This window comes from Salvelinus fontinalis, chromosome 29 (genome assembly GCF_029448725.1).
Source record: "Salvelinus fontinalis isolate EN_2023a chromosome 29, ASM2944872v1, whole genome shotgun sequence".
NCBI classification, from domain to species: Eukaryota; Metazoa; Chordata; class Actinopteri; order Salmoniformes; family Salmonidae; genus Salvelinus; species Salvelinus fontinalis.
In genome coordinates, this window is record NC_074693.1 from 21,988,038 (window position 1) to 22,012,678 (window position 24,641).

At 41.8% G+C, this 24,641-nt stretch overlaps 1 protein-coding gene across 1 annotated transcript in view; it reads left to right on the forward strand.

Moving 5' to 3' along the window:
- LOC129827608 (AF4/FMR2 family member 2-like) overlaps positions 1–24,641 on the forward strand; it is a 344,455-nt gene that overhangs the window by 180,383 nt on the left and 139,431 nt on the right. Inside the window, exon 5 of the mRNA XM_055888597.1 lies at positions 8,875–8,919. Within this exon, the coding sequence (XP_055744572.1) occupies positions 8,875–8,919 (45 nt within the window). The remainder of the gene's footprint in view (positions 1–8,874; positions 8,920–24,641) is intronic.

A 24,641-nucleotide genomic window follows, 5' to 3' on the forward strand; every position in this document is an offset into this window, starting at 1 on the left:
GCATACAGCTGCATGCTAAAGCCTTTAAACGTTTCTGAAAGCAGTCTGTTATACAGTAGCATACAGCTGCATGCTAAAGCCTTTAAACGTTTCTGAAAGCAGTCTGTTATACAGTAGCATACAGCTGCATGCTAAAGCCTTTTCATGTTTCTGAAAGCAGTCTGTTATACAGTAGCATACAGCTGCATGCTAAAGCCTTTAAACGTTTCTGAAAGCAGTCTGTTATACAGTAGCATACAGCTGCATGCTAAAGCCTTTAAACGTTTCTGAAGGCAGTCTGTTATACAGTAGCATACAGCTGCATGCTAAAGCCTTTAAACGTTTCTGAAAGCAGTCTGTTATACAGTAGCATACAGCTGCATGCTAAAGCCTTTAAACGTTTCTGAAAGCAGTCTGTTATACAGTAGCATACAGCTGCATGCTAAAGCCTTTAAACGTTTCTGAAAGCAGTCTGCATGCAGCTAAAGCCTTTAAAAGTTGCCTGTTGCTGTGTTTAGGTACTCTGAAACATCTGATGATGAGAACACAACGATGTTAAATACTTCACAGGGTCCCTTGCTGTTCTGAAACGTCTGAGAGGTGTCAGTGTGTGCATGCAGGGTATCCATGAGAGATGAGTGCGCCTGTGCTACCTTCACAAAAGCCATTTAAAATTAAGTGTAGAAATCAGATTAAATGTGTGAAAACCAGCTCCCACAATAAAACAATGTGGAAAAAGAGGGATCTTTGAGCCAAAATAAAAGCAGCAGGCAGAGGATGTGGAATACAACGGAGAACCGAAACAATCAGAAGCCCATTGAATTCAATGAAGTACCTGATTATAACGATCCTGTAGAAAATGTATTTGGCATATGCCATGAGTACTGGAAGTAGGACTGTGGAATTGCTGGAACTAAGCATGCTAGTGAGTCACTATGCAACAGAACAATCTTTCTGTTTTCCTTTTAATTGTGGTATTGCTGGAAAATGTTGGTGAGCATTGAAAAGGGTATGTAGAGTGTGGAAGTTGGAATGTCCATTTAGAGTGCAACTGGCTGCATGTGACTGCTGTTTAGGTCATCTTGGGCAGTCTTGAGTAACATTTGTCTGATTTAATTGATTGTAAGAAGAGAATGTACTTTGCATAATAAAAATAAAGGAGGCATACTTAGTACATTTATAAAATACTGAGGTACTGTATCTGTATTGTTGATTTAATCAAAAAATAGAATGTTTCATTACTGTGTCTGACATGGCATAAATAGGAATTAGGCAGTGAAGCTGCTTTTGTGTTCCTCACAATAGCTGCTGTCAAATCTGTCAGGAGAGAGATCACTGAATCAGATCACTCTGTTGATCTGCCAGTTCAAAGACCTGCTTGCTGAAAGATAACTTCATTGGGACAGCTCTTTCAGTCTACATGGGAAACATTTGTTATTATGTTGTACATGTTCCTCTGTGTGTCTGTTAGTATGTGAGATATCTCTGCTGGGTCAAGAGTCACTCATATCACTAGTCTCTCTGTGAGATATCTCTGCTGGATCAAGAGTCACTCATATCACTAGTCTCTCTGTGAGATATCTCTGCCGGGTCAAGTCACTCATAAAACTAGCCTCTCTGTGAGATATCTCTGCTGGGTCAAGTCACTCATAAAACTAGTCTCTCTGTGAGATATCTCTGCTGGGTCAAGAGTCACTCATAAAACTAGTCTCTCTGTGAGATATCTCTGCTGGGTCAAGAGTCACTCATAAAACTAGTCTCTCTGTGAGATATCTCTGCTGGGTCATGGGTCACTCATAAAACTAGTCTCTCTGTGAGATATCTCTGCTGGGTCAAGTCACTCATAAAACTAGTCTCTCTGTGAGATATCTCTGGTGGGTCACGAGTCACTCATAAAACTAGTCTCTCTGTGAGATATCTCTGCTGGGTCAAGGGTCACTCATAAAACTAGTCTCTCTGTGAGATATCTCTGCTGTGTCAAGGGTCACTCATATTACCTTTTCCACATTTTTTTTACGTTAGAGCCTTCTTCTAAAATGCATTAAAACAAATGTTTAAGAAATCTACACACACCCCATGATTTACAAAGTGAAAACAGTTTAGAAAATGTATAAAATTTTTAAAACAGATACCTTATTTACATAAGTATTCAGACCCTTTGCTATGAGACTCGAAATTGAGCTCAGGTGCATTCTGTTACCATTGATCTTCCTTGAGAAGTTTCTACAACTTGATTGGAGTCCACGTGTGGTACATTCAATTGATTGGACATGATTTGGAAAGGCACACACCTGTCTATGTAAGGTCCCACAGTTGACAGTGCATGTCAGAGCAAAAACCAAGCCATGATGTCAAAGGAATTGTCCGTTGAGCTCTGAGGCAGGATTGTGTTGAGACACAGATCTGGGCAAGGGTACCAAAAAATGTCTGCAGCATTGAAGGTCCCCTAGAACACAGTGGCCTCCATCATTCTTAAATGGAAGAAGTTTTGAACCACCAAGACTCTTCCTAGAGCTGGCCGCCCAGCCAAACTTAGCAATCGGGGTAGAAGGGCCTTGGTCAGGGAGGTGACCAAGAACCCGATAGTCACTCTGACAGAGCTACAGAGTTCCTCTGTGGACATGGGAGAACCTTCCAGAAGTAGAACCATCTCTCAGCACTTCACCAATCAGGCCTTTATGGTTGAGTGGCCAGACAGAAGCCCCTCCTCGGTAAAAGTCACGTGACAGCCCGCTTGGAGTTTGCCAAAAGGCACCTAAAGACTCTCAGACCATGAGAAACAAAATGCTTTGGTCTGATGAAACCAAGATTCAACTCTATGGACTGAATGCCACGTCTGGATGAAACCTGACAGAGCTTGAGAGGATATGCAGAGAAGAATGGGAGAAACTCCCCAAATACAGGTGTGCCAAGCTTATAACGTCATATTCAGGAAGACTCAAGGCTTTAGTTGCTGCCAAAGGTGCTTCAACAAAGTACTGAGTAAAGGCTTTGAATACTGACAGTTGAAGTCGGAAGTTTACATACACTTAGTTTGGAGTCATTAAAAGTTGTTTTTCAACCCCTCCACAAATTTCTTGTTAACAAACTATAGTTTTGTCAAGTCAGTTAGGACATCTACTTTGTGCATGACACAAATATTTTTTCCAGCAATTGTTTACAGACAGATTATTTCACTGTATCACACTGTATCACAAGAGGTTTACATACACTAAGTTGACAGTGCCTTTAAACAGCTTGGAAAAATCCAGAAAATGATGTCATGCCTTTAGAAGTTTCTGATAGGCTAATTGACATCATTTGAGTCAATTGTAGGTGTGCCTGTGGATGTATTTCAAGGCCTACCTTCAAACTCAATCAGCCAAGAATCAGCCAAGAAAATTGTAGACCTCCACAAGTCTGGTTCATCCTTGGGAGCAATTTCCAAACACCTGAAGGTACCATGTTCATCTGTACAAACAATAGAATGCAAGTATAAACACCATGGGACCACGCAGCCGTCATACCGCTCAGGAAGGAGACGTGTTCTGTCTCCTAGAGATGAATGTACTTTGGTGCGAAAAGTGCAAATCAATCCCAGAACAACAGCAAAGGACCTTGTGAAGATGCTGGAGGAAACAGGTACAAAAGTATCTATATCCACAGTAAAACGAGTCCTATAACGACATAACCTGAAAGGCCGCTCAGCAAGGAAGAAGCCACTGCTCCAAAACCGCCATAAAAAAGCCAGACTACGGTTTGCAATTGCACATGGGGACAAAGATCATACTTTCTGGAGAAATGTCCTCTGGTCTGATGAAACAAAAATAGAACTGTTTGGCCATAATGACCATCGTTATGTTCGGAGGAAAAAAGGGGACGCTTGCAAGCCGAAGAACACCATCCCAAACGTGAAGCACGGGTGTGGCAGCATCATGTTGTGCGGGTGCTTTGCTGCAGGAGGGACTGGTGCACTTCACAAAATAGATGGCATCATGAGATAGGATAATTATGTGGATATATTGAAGCAACATCTCAAGACATCAGTCAGGAAGTTAAAGCTTGGTCGCAAATGGGTCTTCCAAATAGACAATGACCCCAAGCATACTTCCAAAGTTGTGGTAAAATGGCTTAAGGACAACAAAGTCAAGGTATTGGAGTGGCCATTACAAAGCCCTGACCTCAATCCCATAGAAATTTTTGGGCAGAATTGAAAAAGCGTGTGCGAGCAAGGAGGCCTACAAACCTGACATAGTTACACCAGCTCTGTCAGGAGGAATGGGCCAAAATTCACCCAACTTATTGTGGGAAGCTTGTGGAAGGCTACCTGAAACGTTTGACCCAAGTTAAACAATTTAAAGCCAATACTACCAAATACTATTTGAGTGTATGTAAACTTCTGACCCACTGGGAATGTGATGAAAGAAATAAAAGCTGAAATAAATCATTCTCTCTACTATTATTTTGACATTTCACATTCTTAAAATAAAGTGGTGATCCTAACTGACCAAATACATGGAATTTTTACCCAGATTAAATGTCAGGAATTGTGAAAAATGGAGTTTAAGTGTATTTGGCTAAGGTCTATGTAAACATCCGATTTCAGCTGTACGTAAATGTGAAATTTAAAAAAATAACATTTAGTAGCAAAAATGTCTAAAGACCTGTTTTTGCTTTCTCACTATTAGGTATTGTGTGTAGATTGATGAAAAAACAACAACATTTTAATCAAATTTAAAATAAGGCTTTAACATGACAATGTGGAAAAAGTCATAGGGGCTGAATACTTTCCGAAGGCACTGTAACTGCTGTAAAGTGCAACTTTCCTACTAGAAAACTGTCGTTGTTGATAAAGATGTATACTCAAATTGATTCATATCACTCTTAGGTTTTTTGTGAAGACCTGCAATGGAAAACAAAAAGAATATACAACAATTCATCTCATAGTGCATCTATTCATCTGTTTCTATATATCAGCCCATGAATGTGTCGACTATGCTATGTGATTTTCTGTGACTATCTGTGTTGTCGTTTTTTCTGTCATCTATCATGTTTTCCCCTTGTTTGTTCATCCGTCCATTGTCAGAAGGATAGACAGATAGAAAGCCCTCTGTGAGCTGCTTCTCATCTCATGTTCAAATCTACCTATTTGTTCCTGGAGCTGCTCTTCCACTTTTTAAGCACAATTTGAGCTGTTGCAGAGAGCATCAGAGCCTTGTGCCACATACATCTTATCTGTTGTTGATGTGCAGACGCTTTTCTCAACAGCTATTTCAGAGAAAACTGATTTCTGCCCCAGTAATTGCCTCTGCAATATTCCCCGGATCCGCACATCATTCAAAGGAATACGTCTTCTTTTCCCCTGAAAGCTTTCTGCAGTCTTGCAGAACGAGGTGAATGACATTTTTTCCTCCATTTTGTTCTTCTTTTTTCCATTCTTCCGTGTCGTGCCAAAAAAGAACTTGGAGAGAGATTAGGGACACTTCTAGTGATATCTGCATCTGCCAATTAAAATGCTTTGCTTTTTCCGTGTGAGAAAAACACCAAGCATTTTAGATCAGCTATGAAACTAGCAGACAGATTAGTTTATCAAATAACATTACTTCAAATCATTTTTTATTAAAAAAACAACAACTATACATGTATAGTCCCTTCATATTTATACTGGACTCCAAGTGCATCATCGTCAAATCAACCAATCCCTCTAATCTTAATTACACCCTTCAGATGTCCGCAGACTAACCCATAAATCCCAGTCCATTGCAATACTATTTCGTATTTCGAGGGAACCTCTATTTGTACCATTTCTACTGAGATTGCCCTAAGAATAAATACTTTACCTAAGAGAATAATTATATTTCCCATTGATTGATTGTGTTTTTTCAGACCTCCTAACAGTACTATTTATAGGTCCATCTTAACACAGCCATTATGACTCAACAACCACTCCTGAGAGGTTTAATGCTTTAATATTTAATCGTTTTAACCCTCCAAACTCATGTTCATGATATGAATAGGCCCGTTTAACTTTGTCTGGTTTGCCATTCCAGATAAAATGTAATCTTTTTTTCTCACATGAATAGAAGCATGTTAAATTCATCAAACTGAAGACACAGTGAACTGCTTTAGTGTGATTAAAACATGTCAGTGGTCACCAGTTGTAACACTGAGCTGCTCAATATTCACTATTGGATCCTCTGTGATTTTCGATCCCTCATGATTTCAGAATTCTGCATACACTTTACAGTCCATACTCTGTCCACACAAATGGTTTTTAACATGGAATTGTAGAGAATTAGATCTGAAAGCATTTCTCATTTGTATTTTACATTGGCCATGGGACCATGCTATTCTGGAACACTGGCATCTTGCAAACCTTTTATTCCCATGGGAAATTTGCCTATATCAGAGAAATCATTTGTAAGCCCAATGCCCATTCAATCTGACTGGAATGGCAGGTACATATAGAACCCTGCCTGAGTGAGGAAATAAGATCTCAGCTGGATAGTTCTGTTCCAGTCGTTTTCTAAAATAACTTGGGGGAATATAAGAAATGAAGGTGACTCCTTGCTTTAATGCAGCTGTAAACACACTTCTCAACCCATTGGAAATGCCTTTGTCAAATGCTATCTGAAATTTCACAATTTATGTCAGCCAGCCGGCTGCACTGTGACTGCCGCTCTTTGTTTTATCTCAGCCGACTCCCATTAGCTCCAGTATCATAACCATGACATAAACACTGCAATAAGAACCCAGATATCTGTCACATCTGACTTGATCCCGACAAGCCCAAGCCTCTCAGAGCGGGTGTAAACAGTTTGTCACTGAACTGGGATTCCTCTTTATATCGTTGACATTTGGTGTTCATTCCAGAGGCAGAAGAAGAAAGCAGACGTAGAGAACCTGCGAGAGTCATGCCTGGATTCTAAATGGGGTTCACCACAGGTGACAGGGATATGAACCCCGGTGTGGCTGTAATAAGCTGTGCCTCTGTATCTTCTATTAGACAGAGGACAATGGTAGAGAATGTTCTGATTAGAGCTCATCTGTTGGTTACTATGGGAACAGGATATTATGTACTAGTGGTTGAGCTAACAGGAAGTTTATGTCTGTATGTGAGGCTTGTTTACAAAGCTCCTACAGACTCCATCTCCTCTTGTGGGATCTGGGATGAATTAGGATGCCTTCAGACTCCCTCTGCCGTGGACTGGCACTGTGCAGCGCGGCTCAGTCATAAACACACAGACACAAACAGTCAAGCACTAATATCACCTGAGAGGAATACCAGTGAAATATAGATGTTATTATTCGTTTTACTAATTAGCTATTTGATGTAATAGTTAAACAATGCCTTCTGCCGTTATTTGTGTTATAATTGCTTTCTGTCATGGTTTTTTGATACTCAGAATGAAATAGAACTTGTACTTTGCAGAGATGCATATTCACCACAATATATCATTTCCAACTATAGATTCTTACTGTGGATGTTTTCTTGCATGTAGTTTAGCAGCTTTTCAACACAGATCACACCATTGTGTAAAATAGAGGCAGAGAGGGGTAGCGGCAGTAGGAGGGCTGTGGAAAAACATGACAGATCAACAAATGGCATGGGGAGTGTCTGGGGGATGCTGCTGTGTGTAGCTACCCAGCTCCATGCAGCCTGAGGTGGATAAAGCCCAGCGCTGCTCTCTCCATCACTCTCCTCCTCACCGCTACCCACTGCCCCAACCCTCTCCTCAGACCCACTGACCTTTCCAGTATCAGGATGCTCCCAGTCATACCCGGGTGGGCTGATGTCACTAGTAGAGCAGAGCAGACTGTGAGAGCCAGCCAGTCAGCCAGGGTCCCATGTGGCTCTGTAGGTGGCATGGTATAATGAGCCAGCCCAGAGATCAACTACAGGACATACTGTAGCCTACACACACACACAGCCCATTCCAGGTCTAGGATTTATCTGATCCAGTCCTAGCCCGTTCCAGTTCTAGGATTTATCTGACCCAGTCTTGGCACGTTCCAGGTCTAGGATTTATCTGACTCTGTCTTGGCCAGTGCTTGTCCGCTCCAAGTCTGCTGTGTGTTTGGGCTGAGGCGGTGAGAGAGGGAGAGCTGTTGGCTGGCTGGCACGGCCTGATTACCTAAGACCATTTGTGAGCATTGAAGAGCGATGTCATCCCCTATCAGTCATCTCTTAGACTAGAATAGAGAGGCCTATCTGTCCCCTATCAGTCATCTCACAGACTAGAATAGATAAGCCTATCTGTCCCCTAGCAGTCATCTCACAGATGAGAATAGAGAGGCCTATCTGTCCCCTATCAGTCATATCTTAGACTATAATCGATAGGCCTATCTGTCCCCTAGCAGTCATCTCTCAGACTAGAATTTCTAGGCCTATCTGTCCCTTAGCAGTCATCTCTCAGACTAGAATTGCTAGGCCTATCTGTCCCTTAGCAGTCATCTCTCAGACTAGAATAGATAAGCCTATCTGTCCCTTAGCAGTCATCTCTCAGACTAGAATAGATAAGCCTATCTGCCCTTGAATAATAAATACCCCTCAATAAGTGTTGTCTGAATATATCACATATTCTGGGGCTTATCTTCTTTCTTTTATTCTTTACATGTTTAGTCATTTAGCAGACGCTCTTATCCAGAGCAACTTACAGGAGAAATTAGGGTTAAGTGCCTTGCTCAAGAGCACATCAACATATGTTTCACCTAGTCAGCTCGGGGATTAGAACCAGCAACCTTTCGGATTCTGGCCAAACACTCTTAACCGCTAGGCTACGATCTATTAGTTGAGATGGTCTTTAGTTTACCATTACGTATTTTGTCTACCTTTAGGCTGCTCTCTTTGAAATGATATGGTGCCTTTTCTTCCTCTCTGTCTAACAACAGCCTTTTTCTTCTGTGTGTCGGCAGGTCGGCCTGTCCAGTGACTCCAGCTGTGTGGAGGAGATTCTACGGGTAAGTTAGATTCACTTCCTTTCCCTGCCCTCCCCTAATTACACCTGATTATGCCTCAGATACTGTTAATTACACCTGGTTACGCCTCAGATGCTGTTAATTACACCTGGTTACGCCTCAGATACTATTAATTACACCTGGTTACGCCTCAGATGCTGTTAATTACACCTGGTTACGCCTCAGATACTATTAATTACACCTGGTTACGCCTCAGATGATGTTAATTACACCTGATTATGCCTCAGATACTGTTAATTACACCTGGTTACGCCTCAGATACTGTTAATTACACCTGGTTACGCCTCAGATGCTGTTAATTACACCTGATTATGCCTCAGATACTGTTAATTACACCTGGTTACGCCTCAGATGCTGTTAATTACACCTGATTATGCCTCAGATACTGTTAATTACACCTGGTTATGCCTCAGATACTGTTAATTACACCTGGTTACACCTCAGATACTGTTAATTACACCTGGTTACGCCTCAGATGCTGTTAATTACACCTGGTTACGCCTCAGATACTGTTAATTACACCTTGTTACGCCTCAGATGCTGTTAATTACACCTGGTTACGCCTCAGATGCTGTTAATTACACCTGGTTACGCCTCAGATACTGTTAATTACACCTGATTATGCCTCAGATACTGTTAATTACACCTGGTTACGCCTCAGATACTGTTAATTACACCTGGTTACGCCTCAGATGCTGTTAATTACACCTGGTTACGCCTCAGATACTGTTAATGACACCTGGTTTCGCCTCAGATGCTGTTAATTACACCTTGTTACGCCTCAGATGCTGTTAATTACACCTGGTTTCTCCTCAGATACTGTTAATTACACCTGGTTACGCCTCAGATTCTGTTAATTACACCTGGTTACGCCTCAGATACTGTTAATTACACCTGGTTACGCCTCAGATGCTGTTAATTACACCTGGTTACGCCTCAGATACTGTTAATTACACCTGGTTATGCCTCAGATGCTGTTAATTACACCTGATTACGCCTCAGATACTGTTAATTACACCTGGTTACGACTCAGATACTGTTAATTACACCTGGTTACGCCTCAGATGCTGTTAATTACACCTGGTTACGCCTCAGATACTGTTAATTACACCTGGTTACGCCTCAGATGCTGTTAATTACACCTGGTTACGCCTCAGATACTGTTAATTACACCTGGTTACGCCTCAGATACTGTTAATTACACCTGGTTACGCCTCAGATACTGTTAATTACACCTGGTTACGCCTCAGATACTGTTAATTACACCTGGTTACGCCTCAGATGCTGTTAATTACACCTGGTTACGCCTCAGATACTGTTAATTACACCTGGTTACGCCTCAGATGCTGTTAATTACACCTGATTATGCCTCAGATACTGTTAATTACACCTGGTTACGCCTCAGATACTGTTAATTACACCTGGTTACGCCTCAGATACTGTTAATTACACCTGGTTACGCCTCAGATACTGTTAATTACACCTGGTTACGCCTCAGATACTGTTAATTACACCTGGTTACGCCTCAGATACTGTTAATTACACCTGGTTATGCCTCAGATACTGTTAATTACACCTGGTTACGCCTCAGATACTGTTAATTACACCTGGTTACGCCTCAGATGCTGTTAATTACACCTGGTTACGCCTCAGATGCTGTTTGCACACAAAGCCACTTATCCACCCAGGCAGAGAGAAAAAATAAAGTCTTCTGTGATCATATTATAATGGGCCCTTGTGTTCTAATACAAGTTTGATCAAATTCATCAAGGGTTGATGCTGGCTAGCACATTTAGATCCTCTCAAATGGCTGTGTGAAAAGTGCTTTGACTTTCTTCAATGCCGAGACGCGCTCTTTTTTAGAAATCCATTCTGTGCGTAATAGCCTGTACAGAATTTGAATGTAAAGGGCACTGGGTCCATGTGAACTGAAAAATACATTTCCTTCTTGTATTCTTAGATGCAAACATATAGGCTGCCTTTTCTGTGAACTTTGACCTTTGTAGCAGGTGCTAATTCACTCCATGTGATCTGACCTGTAATTACACTCTTCGAATAAGTGTTCCAAAAGAGTTCTTCGGTTGTCCCCATAGGATAATCCATTTCGGTTTTGTTTCCAGAATTGGTTCTACCAGGTTCTACCTTTCAGGTTCTACATAGCACCTTATTTTCTAAGAGTGTAGATGAAGAGTGACATACAGGTGAGTTCCCAGAGTGACAGGCCACAGTAGGGCTGAATATTTTCCCGGTATTTTATAAATGTTCCATTCCGAGAATAAATAACTTTTCTACCAGGAAGTATCATTTTAAAGTATACAAAGCACATAAATATAAGCCTAATGATAGTGCCTTTATCCTATATGTAGCCTATGACAACGTTTCCCAAACTCAGTCCTTGGACTCCAAGAGCTAGGGAGTGTTTTTTAAAGAGAGAGGGCAGGTGTATTGCGCAATGGACAGAGGCTATAAGTTAGAAGCTTATGCATAGTCCATCATTCATTAGCTAAATATAAGGCTAATACTACATTTAATTGATTTCATGAAATAGGTAGGCTAGGACATCTACACTAAGTGTACAAAACATTAGGAACACCTGCTCTTTCCAAGACATAGACTGACCAGGTGAATCCAGGTGAAAGCTAAGATCCCTTATTGATGTCACTTGTTAAATCAACTTCAATCAGTGTAGATGAAGGGGAGGAGACAGGTTAAAGAAGGATTTGTAAGCCTTGAGACAGTTGAGACATGGATTCTGTATGTGTGTCATTCAGAGGGGGAATGGGCAAGACACATTTAAGTTGTTCTAAGGGCAAAAGGGGGTGCAACTCAACATTAGGAAGGTATATACAATGCATGTTTTCCTCATCAATCTACACACAATACCACATAATGACAAAGACAACAGGTTTTTAACAATTTTTGCTCATTAAAAAAAATATAAAACTGAAATATCAAATAACAAAGTACTTTGTTGAAGCACCTTTGGCAGTGATTACAGCCTTGAGTCTTCTTGCATACATCCTTGGCACATAGTTTCTCCCATATCTCCCAGAGATATTCCATCAGGTTCAAGTCCGGGATCTGGCTGGGCCACTCAAGGACATTACGAGACTTGTCCCGAAGCCACTCCTGCGTTGTCTTGGCTGTGTGCTTCAAGCGGTCTGAATACTTTCAGAAGGCACTGTACTGTAGGTCTAATACAGTGGAAATTACAATACAAGATATATTAAATGGCTGAGTATATTCACAGTCCCCTTTGTGCATTAAGGTGTTCTTTTATATTGTTTGTATTGCTAGTTTGAGTTACCTGGGGTGGCAGAGAGTTCCATGCAGTCATGGATAAATGTAATTCTGTGCATTTCCCAGCCTCTGTTCTGGACCTGGGGACTGTGAAGAGACCTCTGGTTGCATGTATTGTACCGAAGAGTGTCCAAACTGTGTGCCAACTGCTTGAACAGACAGTTTGGCACTGTCAACACTTCAATTATTATCATTTTTAAGAGCAAATTATTATTTACAATGACGGCCTAGGAACAGTGGGTTAACTGCCTGGTTCAGTGGCAGAACGACAGATTTTTACCTTGTCAGCTTGGGGATTCGATCCACTAACCTTTCGGTTACTGGCCCAACGCTCTAACCACGAGGCTACCTGCCGCTCCCATCAATACCTCGCACAAAGACCAATAGTGAGGCAGTTTCAGCACCACAATGGACGTAACTCGAATCTGTCTTAATGTGAGTTCTACACAGCAAAGCCATTGGTTAGGCATCACATAAAAAATGTTTTGATCAGCTAGGGCAGAGCAGGCTGGGGCTCATGCTTGGAATATCCGTTGCAATGTGTAATGCAGCCTAGTTGAATTTACACCATCCCAGCAGCTATCTTAGAAATACAATGTTGCTCTCTGCTTCTCCGAGCATGCACTTCGTAGCCTATAGCCTATGTATCATTTGATTGAGACCACACTAAATAGCCTTAGGCACACTTTTTATTGCACCCCCAGCAGAGAATCAGAGATGAGGGACAGCATCGGGCACACTATATAACCTAATAAGCAAATCATTCTAAAACACTGAGCAATATAGACATTTCATTAATTGCAAATTGCATGACCCTCCCCTGGACGAGATTAAAAAAATACTAAACCCTCCACTTGACTGAAATTGAAATGACCCTCCCCCATTTTCCTCCATGTCTCCATTACGCACATTTAGATCCATCTCTAAATTAGACCATTTCATCCACTTATAAAAACACAACATCGCTATCAAAAAATATGATTGGAGATATGGACTACCCTGCTAGCATATAGTCAGTGCTCTGCCTGTCCTTTCCAACCTCCTTGCTCTGCTTGCTCAGCCTGTCCGGTTCTTGAGAGTTTTTCGCTTTAACTCACTCCACCTGACGGCCATATTGCCGGTTGCCCAGCAACTGTTATTTTACATCATCACCCTCCCAGAGGGTTCCATATTTGACAGGTTCACATAACTCAGCCGCTCGGTCGCTCGTTCGGGGGAAATGCGTAGTCCTCTACTGGTTTCCGTGACGTCTACAGTACTACCGTTGCCAGAGGCGCTGGAGAGGCTGCATTGGTTTATGACTGGAAGTCAGTCGCCATAGTGATGCTTCATTGGCTGGTAACAAACACACCCCAGCCTCCTCAGCCATACAAGCGTGTCAGTGAGTATCCCAGACTCCCTGTTATAGCCCTGCACTGAAGCCCTCCCAGCATCTCTTTCCCAGGATAAATAAGAGAAAGTGGTCATTTATAAAAAAATATATATTTTTATGAACTGCATGACGTGAAATGGAACTGTTAAATTATTTGCAATGTCTAAATATGGCTTCTCTAAGGCCTTCTCTCTGCTCTCTGCATGATCAATCATCAATGCTCAGGGTGGGGACAGACATCCCATCTCAGTATGGAGTGCAGTTCACAATACATGTAGACCTATCATCTCATCATGGTAACTTTTTTCTTGTGACAGGTAGGCCTAAATATTCAGCAGCATATGCTACAGTAATATAAGGACTGAATGCGCTTCTAATTTACACATCTCCATCTGGAGATCATTTTCTATTTGTAAAGATATATTTTTTTAATTGCAGCTGCAGAGTTTTAAAAGTCTATCACTCGAATATCGCTGCTTTAAATCAGGGGTGTCAAACTCATTCCATGGAGGGCCTAGTGTCTGCGGGTTTTTGTTTTTTTCCTTCAATTAAGACCTTGACAACCAGGTGTGGGGAGTTCCTTACTAATTACTGACCTTATTTCATCAATCATGTACAAGGGTGGAGCAAACACCAGCAGACACTCAGCCCTGAGTTTAGCACATTTGCTTTGTGAGCACACTCTTGCAGTCTTTCTCTCTCTTCAACAATTCCATTCAAACTGCATCCAAGATAGATAATCCTCTTCAAGATTGATATACAGTGCATTCAGAAAGTATTCAGACCCCTTCCCTTTTTCCACATTTTGTTAAGTTACAGCCTTATTCTAAAATGGATTAAATACACATTTTTACTCATCAATCTACACACAACGACATAGTGAAAGCAGGTTTTTAGAAATGTTTTAAAATGTATTATTTACATAAGTATTCAGACCCTTTGCTGTGAGACTTGAAATTCATCTCAGGTGCATCCTGTTTCCATTGATCATCCTTGAGCTGTTTCTACAACTTGATTGGAGTCCACATGTTGTAACGGTTTTCCTCCTCCTCTTCGTCTGAAGAGCGCAGCGTGATAGTTTGACATAATGATGTTTATTAAAGTAAAGACGAAAACCGAAAACACTTCAACAAACTACAAAATAACGAACGAACGTAGACAGACCTGAACTATGAGAACTTACATATAACACGAAGAACGCACGAACAGGTACATACTTCAACAAACGAACGAACAAACCGAAACAGTCCCGTGTGGTGCAACATACACAGACACGGAAGACAACCACCCACAACAAACAATGTGAAACAACCTACCTATATATGGTTCTCAATCAGAGGAAAACGTAAACCATCTGCCTCTGATTGAGAGCCATACAAGGTCAATTAACACTGACACTTACATAGATACACAAAACATAGAATGCCCACCCCAACTCACGTCCTGACCAACTAAACACATACAAAAATAACAGAAAACAGGTCAGGAACGTGACACGTGGTAAATTCAATTGATTGGACATGATTTGGAAAGGCACCCACCTGTCTATTTAAGGTCCCACAGAGCTGAAACCAAGCCATTAGGTTGAAGGAATTGTCTGTAGAGCTCTGAGACAGGATTGTGTTGTTGCACAGATCTGGGGGAGGGTAACAAAAAATGTCTTCAGCATTGAATGTCCCAAAGAACACAGTAGCCTCCATCATTCTTAAATGAAAGAGGTTTAGAACCACCAAGACTCTTCGTAGAGCTGGCCGCCCAGCCAAACTGAGCAATCAGGGGAGAAAGGCCTTGGTCAGAGAGGTGACCATGAACCCAAACAGAACTCCAGAGATCACCTGTGGAGATGGGAGAACCTTCCAGAAGGACAACAATCTGTGCAGCACTCCACCAATCAGGCCTTAATGGTAGAGTGGCCAGACAGAAGCCACTCCTCAGCAAAAGGCACCTACCTGACAGGCTGTTTAGAGTTTACCAAAAGGCACCTAAAGGACTCTCATACCATGAGAAACAAGAATCTCTGGTCTGATGAAACCACGATTGAACTCTTTGGCCTGAATGCCAAGCATCACGCCTGGAGGAAACCTGACACAATCCCTAAGGTGAAGCATGGGGGTGGCAGCATCATGCTGTGGGGATGTTTTTCAGCGGCATCGATGGGAGAGAATTCAGGATCGAGGCAAAGATGAATGGAGCAAAGTACAGAGAGATCCTTGATGAAAACGTGCTCCAGAGCACTCAGGACCTCAGACTGGTGCGAAGGTTCACCTTCCAACAGGACGACTCAAAGCACACAGCAAAGGCAACGCAAGAGTGACTTCGGGACAAGTCTCTGAATGTCCTTGATTGGCCCAGCCAGAGCCCAGACGTGAACCCAATGGAACATCTCTAGACAGACTAGCTGTGAAATAGCTGAAAATAGCTGTGCAACAACGCTCCCTATCCAACCTGACAGAGCTTGAGAGGATCTGCAGAGAAGGTGCTTCATCAAAGTATAGGGTCTGAATACATACAGTTGAAGTCGGAAGTTTACATACACGTACATTTTTCCAACAACTGTTTACAGACAGATTATTTCACTTATAATTCACTGTATCACAATTCCATTGGGTCAGAAATTCCCATACACTAAGCTGACTATGCCTTTAAACAGCTTGAAAAAATCCAGAAAATGGCTTTAGAAGCTTCTGATAGGCTAATTGACATAATTTGGCTTTAGAATCTTCTGATAGGCTAAGAGAGTCAATTGGAGGTGTACGTGTGGATGTATTTTAAGGCCTACCTTCAAACTCAGTGCCTCTTTGCTTGACATCATGGGAAATCAAAAGAAATCAGCCAAGACCTTGTAATATTGTAGACCTTCACAAGTCTGGTTCATCTTTGAGAGCCAATTTCAAATGCCTAAAGGGTACCATGTTCATCTGTAGAAACAGTAGTACGCAAGTATAAACACCATGGGACCACGCAACCGTCATACCGCTCAGGAAGGAAACGCATTCTGTCTCCTAGAGATGAACGTACTTTGGTGCGAAAAGTGCAAATCAATCCCAGAACAACAGCAAAGGACCTTGTGAAGATGCTGGAGGAAACAGGTACAAAAGTATCTATATCCACAGTAAAACAAGTCCTATATCGGCATAACCTGAAAGGCCGCTCAGCAAGGAAGAAGCCACTGCTCCAAAACCGCCATAAAAAAAGCCAGACTACGTTTTCAAACTGCACATGGGGACAAAGATCATACTTTTTGGAGAAATGTCCTCTGGTCTGAACTGTTTGGCCATGATGACCATCGTTATGTTTGGAGGAAAAAGGGGAGGCTTGCAAGCCGAAGAACACCATCCCAACCATGAAGCATGGGGGTGGCAGCATCATGTTGTTGGGGTGCCTTGCTGCAGGAGTGACTGGTGCACTTCACAAATTAGGTGGCATCATGAAGAGGAAAATTACGTGGATATATTGAAGCAACATCTCAAGACATCAGTCATGAAGTTAAAGCTTGGTTCCAAATGAGTCTTCCAAATGGACAATGACCCCAAACATGCTTCCAAAGTTGTGGCAAAATGGCTTAAGGACAACAAAGTCAAGGTATTGGAGTGGCCATCACAAAGCCCTGACCTCAATCCCATAGAAAATGTGTGGCCAGAACTGAAAAAGCGTGTGCAAGCAAGGAGGCCTACAAACCTGACTCAGTTACACCAGCTCTGTCACTAGAAATGGGCCAAAATTCACCCAACTTATTGTGGGAAGCTTGTGGAAGGCTACCCAAAACGTTTGACCCAAGTTAAACAATTTAAAGGCAAATACTAATTGAGTGTATGTAAACTTCTGACCCACTGGGAATGTGATGAAAGAAATAAAAGCTGAAAAAAATGATTCTCTCTACTATTATTCTGACATTTCACATCTTAAAATAAAGTGGTGATCCTAACTGACCTAAGACAGGGAATTTTACTCTGATTAAATATCAGGAAATGTGAAAAACTGAGTTTAAATTATATTTGGATAAGGTGTATGTAAACTTCAGACTGTTTGTATGTATGTAACTATATGTAAATTTAAATGTGATATTTTGGGGGGTATTGGGCTATTGTGTGTAGATTGATGAGGGAAAAAGCTATTTAGTCAATATTAGAATAAGGCTGTAATATAACAAAATGTGGAAAAGGTCAAAGGGCCTGAATACTTGCCGAAGGCCCTGTAGATGTTGTGTGCATGTACTGATATGTAGGCTATGTGTGACGTTTTAAATGTGTGTATTTCAGTCCTTGACTAATAATGTTCTGTCCTATGTATTATGTCATCTTTCATGTGGACCCCAGGAAGAGTAGCCAATGCCTTTGCAGCGGCTAATGGGGATCCTAATAAATACCAAATACCAAACTTGAAGCAGCAGCTACGGCACAAACAATCAGAAATAGGCAGCTCATGTTGCTGACAATAGGCATCATTAATTTCAACCGTCTTCATTTTAATTCGACTTTACTAACAACAACAACAGGGCTTTGTGTTGGAGCCTATTTCTTCCTTTTTAAGAAATAAGAGGTAGGCCTACCTGTTTGACAGAATAAATTATCCTATAGGCTGCTATATCCATACATTTGTCCGTCAATTCCTCCACCCACCATGCACTCTTTATATAGCCTACTTCTGTGTCAGTGAAGGGCTGTTAAGTTAAATTAAAACCAAGACTCAAATTGAGGGGATATGAGAGTGTATGCCATAGGCCTACTTTTTATTAAAGAAAATGGCCATCCATTTTCATTTCAGAAAGGTCCGATTTTCTCCAGGTAACCCTTATTATAAATACCCTACAGTCCTTTAGCATTTGGTAAAGCCTCAACCCTTTCTACAGTGCCTTTAGAAAGTATTCACACCCCTTTACTTTTTACACGTTGTGTTCTGTTACAGGCTGAATTTAAAATGGATTCAATTGAGATTGTGTGTCACTGGCCTACACATAACACCTCATAATAAGTGGAGTTATGTTTTTAGAAATGTTTACAAATTAATAAAAATGTAAAGCTGAAATGTCTTGAGTCAATCTCTGTACTCCACACATACAATTATCTGTAAGGTCCCTCAGTCGAGCAGGGAATTTCAAACAGAGATTCAACCACAAAAACCAGGAAGGTTTTCCAATGCCCCGCAAAGAAGGGCACCTATTGGTAGATGGACATTGAATATCACTTTGAGCATGATGAAGTCATACATTACACTTTGGATGGTGTATCAATACACCCAGTTACTACAAGATACAGGCGTCCTTTCTAACTCAGTTGCCGGAGAGGAAGGAAACTGCTCAGGGATTTCAGCATGAGGCCAATGGTTTAAAACAGTTACAGAGTTTAATGGCTGTGATAGTAAAAAACTGAGGATGGATCAACAACATTGTGGTTACTCCACAATACTAACTTAATTGACAGAGTGACCAGAAGGAAGGAGTTTTTCAGGATAAAAAAATAAACGAAAGGGAGCTAGGCACAGGCAAAGTCCTAGACCTCAACTTGATTTTGTCTGGTTTCCACCAGACACTGTGAGATGAATTGAACTTTCAGCAAGACAATAACCTAAAACACAAGGCAAAATATACACTGGAGTTGCTTACCAAGACATAATTGAATGTTCCTGGGTGGCAGAGTTACAGTTTTGACTTAAATTGGCTTGAAAATCTATGGCAAGATGTGAAAATGACTGTCTAGCAATGATCAACAACCAACTTGACAGAGCTTGAATAATTTTTTAAAGAATAATGTGCAAATATTTTATAATCCAAGTGTGCAAAGCTATTAGAGACTTACCCAGAAAGATTCACAGCTGTAATCGCTGTCAAAGGTGATTCGAACATGTATTGACGCAGGGGTGTAAATACTTACATATGTAAACAAGATATTTCGGTATTTCATTTTCAATCAATTTGCCCCCCCAAAAATATATGTTTTCACTTTGTCATTGTGAGGTACTGTGTGTAGATGGGTGATGAAAAAAAATTGAAAATGCAATCCATTTTGAATTCAGGCTTTAACAGTATAAAATGTGGAATAAGTTAAGAGGAATTAATATTTTCTAAAGGCACTGTACCTCTTCCAATTCAATTAGCTAGAAAAAAAGTGAATAATGACAACATTTGTTTTGTTTTGTGTGAATACAGTGACAGCGATAAAACACAAAAATAGAGACACTTTCTAATTGAGCGAGGCATCTACAAGGACAACCCGCCGGCCCTGCTTCGGTTGGGTCATTATAATTGAAGCAATGCATTCTAAAAAAAATCACACGCATCGCACGCTCGCCTTTGGCAAAACTGAGTTTGTAGGAGAGAGAGAGAGGTCTTGTCTACACTTGACACTTACATGCGACTTCTGCTATCAGAATAAGAATATCGCATTGAAAAGACTGGTCTAGATGCACAAACGTTGCTTTGTGGGTTGATTGTGTTCAGATCTGGCTGACTGATTTCTCCTCAGTCTGGATGCAATTGGTGTGTGACGTCATCAGCACTCCTCCCACAAGTCTCCAGAAAACGTGTGTTTTGGGGCCGAGAGGCACCTTTTAATTATAAAGTTGGAGGAAATACATTCCTAGCGTGTGAGGAACATGTTTGCTGGCCTCATAAATGAAAGCCAGCTAGCTAGTATTTAGATTTTTTTTTGGGGGGGCTAGAGTTTGCAATCCCTTTAGCGTTGCTTACTAGCTACAGAGGTTAGCTGGCTAGTTAGCAACAGTAGTTAGCTACTGCCATCAGTTGTTGTGTTGTTATCATATTTTGCTAAATGCATACTTGCATTTGAATATAGTGTCGGAAAGGGAATCCAGACACACTGTGGATACGGTAGACACATTTAAATGTAGGTGTAGATGCATGACGCGTTCGGAATTCCATGAACAGAACTCTATGATCAGAATACTAAAGCTGCATGAACAGTCTAGACGCAGCCAGAGAGACCGCTGCCATGTGGAGTCAAAGCCATGCCGCTGGATCGAGAGAGATGTGGACGGAGTAGTCACTCACGGCCTTGACTCAGGAGTCACTCAAAGCAGCCTGAGAGATTCCAACGCCGCCACAGCCTTTTCAAATCCTTTCACTCTGAACTGCTGCCTCTTTAGCAAGCCTCTCTAAGTTCACTCATTCACTCGCCGGCTGAAACTTCAAAAGCCAGGATTTCAGGAGAGATTTTTTAAATTTTATATCAGAATGTCTTCTCCTTCGTTGGGGTTACTGCCATCAGAATGTTTAAGATTGTCTAAGATGTGAAGTGCCTTACGAATGACACTTGTCATCCCTTGGAAATAAGCTAAAGGACCAGACAGAGATACCAAGCTCCAATTCACTGTTATTGACAAGCACTTATATGGACCACTTAAAAAAAGTGTCCCAACCTCCTAAGTGCATATCTGAAAAAGAGAGAATATTATTTTTTCTCATACTGTCTCCAACCCAGTTTTTTAAGGTGATTCTCTTGCATGGTGTCAGGTTCACAGTATACCTCCCTACTGAAGCACTGACAGATCAGAAACGGTTGACCCTCTGAGCTACAGATGTCTGATTACATTCATCAACTAGAGGAAAATGAAGAGCAGGAACACATTTTTGTGTCCTTATCTATTTCAATTAGACATCATTTTGATCTGAAATTTAACGGGTTTAGATATTCATCCGTGCAGATGTCAAGTTTACAAACATAATATAATTATTACATTGTAATGCTATTTATTTACATTGTAATGCCTTTTATTTTCTAAATTATAATAAGACTAATATAATGTATTCACATACTACATTCTCAAGGTTAGCTTTGTATAGTTGTTCCAGTAACACTGTACATTATGTTGTCCCTATTACTATGTAATAACTGTAGTAACAACATAGTAGTTACATAGGAATTGCTTTGCAATTACATGGTAACAGTATTTAGCGGTATCGTTTATTACATAAGTGGAATGAAAAAGGGGACAGGACTCATTTTAGGTGCCAGTACCTACATTCCAGATTGATAGATTTAGGTGTGTTTCCTATCCTATCCTTGAAACGTGTTTGTTTTTCCCATCTCCTATATATTTAATACAACACAAGTACATGACAGTATTACCTCTAGCAGACAGAAAATACAGAATTTGTGACATTTCATTATACACATCTACTTCAGTGTTGTCCAACTCCAGTCCTTGAGTACCTGCAACAGCACACAATGATTCAACTCATTGAGGGCTTGATGATTAGTTGACAAGTTGAATCAGGTGTGCTTGTCCAGGGCTATAACTAAAATGTGTACTGTTGGAGGTACTCAAGGATTGGAGCTGGAAAACACAAATTTACTCCAAGAAATGACAATCTGCTAAGCCAAGAGGTTAAAAGTGAGTCTGAATGATTGACAGGTGAGATGATCAGTTTTTACCATATTTATTGGAATGAGGATTCAAAATAGATAAAGCTTCTAAGTGAAGGTACAGCCAGTGAAAGAGTAGATATGAGACCTGGCCTTCCTCATAATCCACAAACACCCCCACCTTCTGGGGCTTCTGTCTCAGGGAGAGATTATAAGGGAGGGGTAGGCTGTATAATTATTCCAATCCAGTCCGACCATCCAGAGTCCATCCTCAGGGAACAGTTGTGGCACCCCCTTCCTGTTGATGGACTCTTTGGCCACTCCTAGCCTCCACTTAGTATTTCCCTTCTCTGTCACCTCATAGTAGAATCTCACTGAGGAGAAGCTCTCCTTTTCCAGGACATAGGGAGGTTTATTAAACCTCTTTGGGTTGTCAGGGAGATTCTGCTGTCTGTCTCCACATCTTCAGACAGGATGAGATAGCAATATGCTGTATCATGGTCTAAAGTAGGGTTCCACAACTGGCGGACCACGGCTAAATTTGTCCCGTGGGTGGTTTTATTTGGCCCCACTAGTTTTCAAAGCAAAAACATTTTATATATTTTTTGGGGTGATTTTGAATTTTCAGTGTTGGACATTAAAGACTGTAAAAACACCAGGAAATCAGCTCCAAGTGATTTTCATTTTGGAAATGTATTCCCTAGTATCCCCATGCATAATAGAGACACCTGATCATATACAAATGTTTGAAATGATTATGTTCATGTGCGCAACTTTCACTGGGGATGGGGGGGGACCCCACATCCTGAACTGACATTTTTGTCCACCCCAGGTTTATCATTGGAATGTGATACAAAACGAGGCAACAGTGTGCTGTAGGAGCATGTGGACCCCTCCGAGTGGTCGGGTAGGCTGTTAAGAATGTGTATATCCAAAAATACAAATTATGTTCCCCCCACTTCTAAAACCTAATTTGTGCCCCTGATTATGTTTTAGTCAAATATTATATCTGTTCTGGATTATTGTGGTCAATTTAGAGTCTACAAATGATTTGTAATTATGTTACGACCATCCGCTCAAGAAAAAATTAATCCCACGGCTGAATCTAGTTGATGATCCCTGGTCTAGAGTCATCCACTGCTGCATCCTCTTCAACTCGATGTCAATCAACTTCTCCACCCCTGTATTGTATTTCTCCTCAAGCTCAGAAAATGCTCTCCTCACCATCGTCTGCAGCTGATACACATACGCCATCAAAGCTTTCCTCACATCCCCCCCACTGAGAACAAAGTGAACACCAATCCCATACCAATCCTTGGGGAGCTGTGGAGGTGGTCCTCAGTGTGATGGAGCTGTGGAGGTGGTCCTCAGTGTGATGGAGCTGTGGAGGAGGTGGATGTGGTCCTTGGTGTTATGGTTATGTGGAGGAGGTAAAGTTGGTCCTCAGTGTTATGGTAATGTCGAGTAGATGGTTCTCAGTGTGATGGAGCTGTGGAGGAGGTGGTCCTCAGTGTTATGGTAATGTGGAGGAGGTGGATGTGGACCTCAGTGTGATGGAGCTGTGGAGGAGGTGGAGGTGTACCTTAGTGTTATGGTAATGTGGAGGAGGTGGATGTGGTCCTCAGTGTGATGGAGCTGTGGAGGTGGTCTTCAGTGTGATGGAGCTGTGGAGGTGGTCCTCGGTGTGATGGAGCTGTGGAGGAGGTGGATGTGGTCCTCAGTGTGATGGAGGTGGAGGTGGTCCTCGGTGTGATGGAGCTGTGGAGGAGGTGGATGTGGTCATTTGTGTTATGGTAATGTGGAGGAGGTGGATGTGGTCCTCAGTGTGATGGAGGTGGAGGTAGTCCTTAGTGTTATGGTAATGTGGAAGAGGTGGAGGTGGTCCTTTGTGTTATGGTAATGTGGAGGAGGTGGAGGTGGTCCTCAGTGTGGTGGAGGTGGTCCTTAGTGTTATGGTAATGTAGAGTGGGTGGATGTGGTCCTCAGTGTGATGGAGGTGGAGGTGGTCCTTAGTGTTATGGTAATGTGGAGGAGGTGGAGGTGGTCATTTGTGTTATGGTCATGTGGAGGAGGTGGATGTGGTCCTCAGTGTGATGGAGGTGGTCCTCAGTGTGATGGTAATGTGGAGGAGGTGGATGTGGTCCTCCGTGTGATGGAGCTGTGCAGGAGGTGGTCCTCAGTGTGATGGTATGTGGAGGAGGTGGAAACACAGGGATAACTCAGGAAATACACTGGGGAAAATAAGTGACACCTGGAGGGGGTGGAGACAATCACAAGGACAGGTGAAACAGAGACCCACAGGAATAGGAGACTGAGTGTAGTTTTGTGTCCAGATTTCTGAAGAGCAGGTTAGAGTTTGTTTCCTTGCTAAACTTTACTTTCTTTAATTTCAACAAATCGACGTTACACAGATTACTCAGCCCCTCCCTATCCCAGACAAACTATTGTGTGTGTGTGTGTGTGTGTGTGTGTGTGTGTGTGTGTGTGTGTGTGTGTGTGTGTGTGTGTGTGTGTGTGTGTGTGTGTGTGTGTGTGTGTGTGTGTGTGTGTGTGTGTGTGTGTGTGTGTGTGTGTGTGTGTGTGTGCGCACGCTGGTACATGCCATTGGCTTGGACTAGTGTAAGAGTGGGGGTTGTGCCTGTTTGCCTGCTCATGGCCTGGGCGTATGTGTGACTTTCATGTTGAGGACCTCTTTGCGGGAGTGGGGTAGG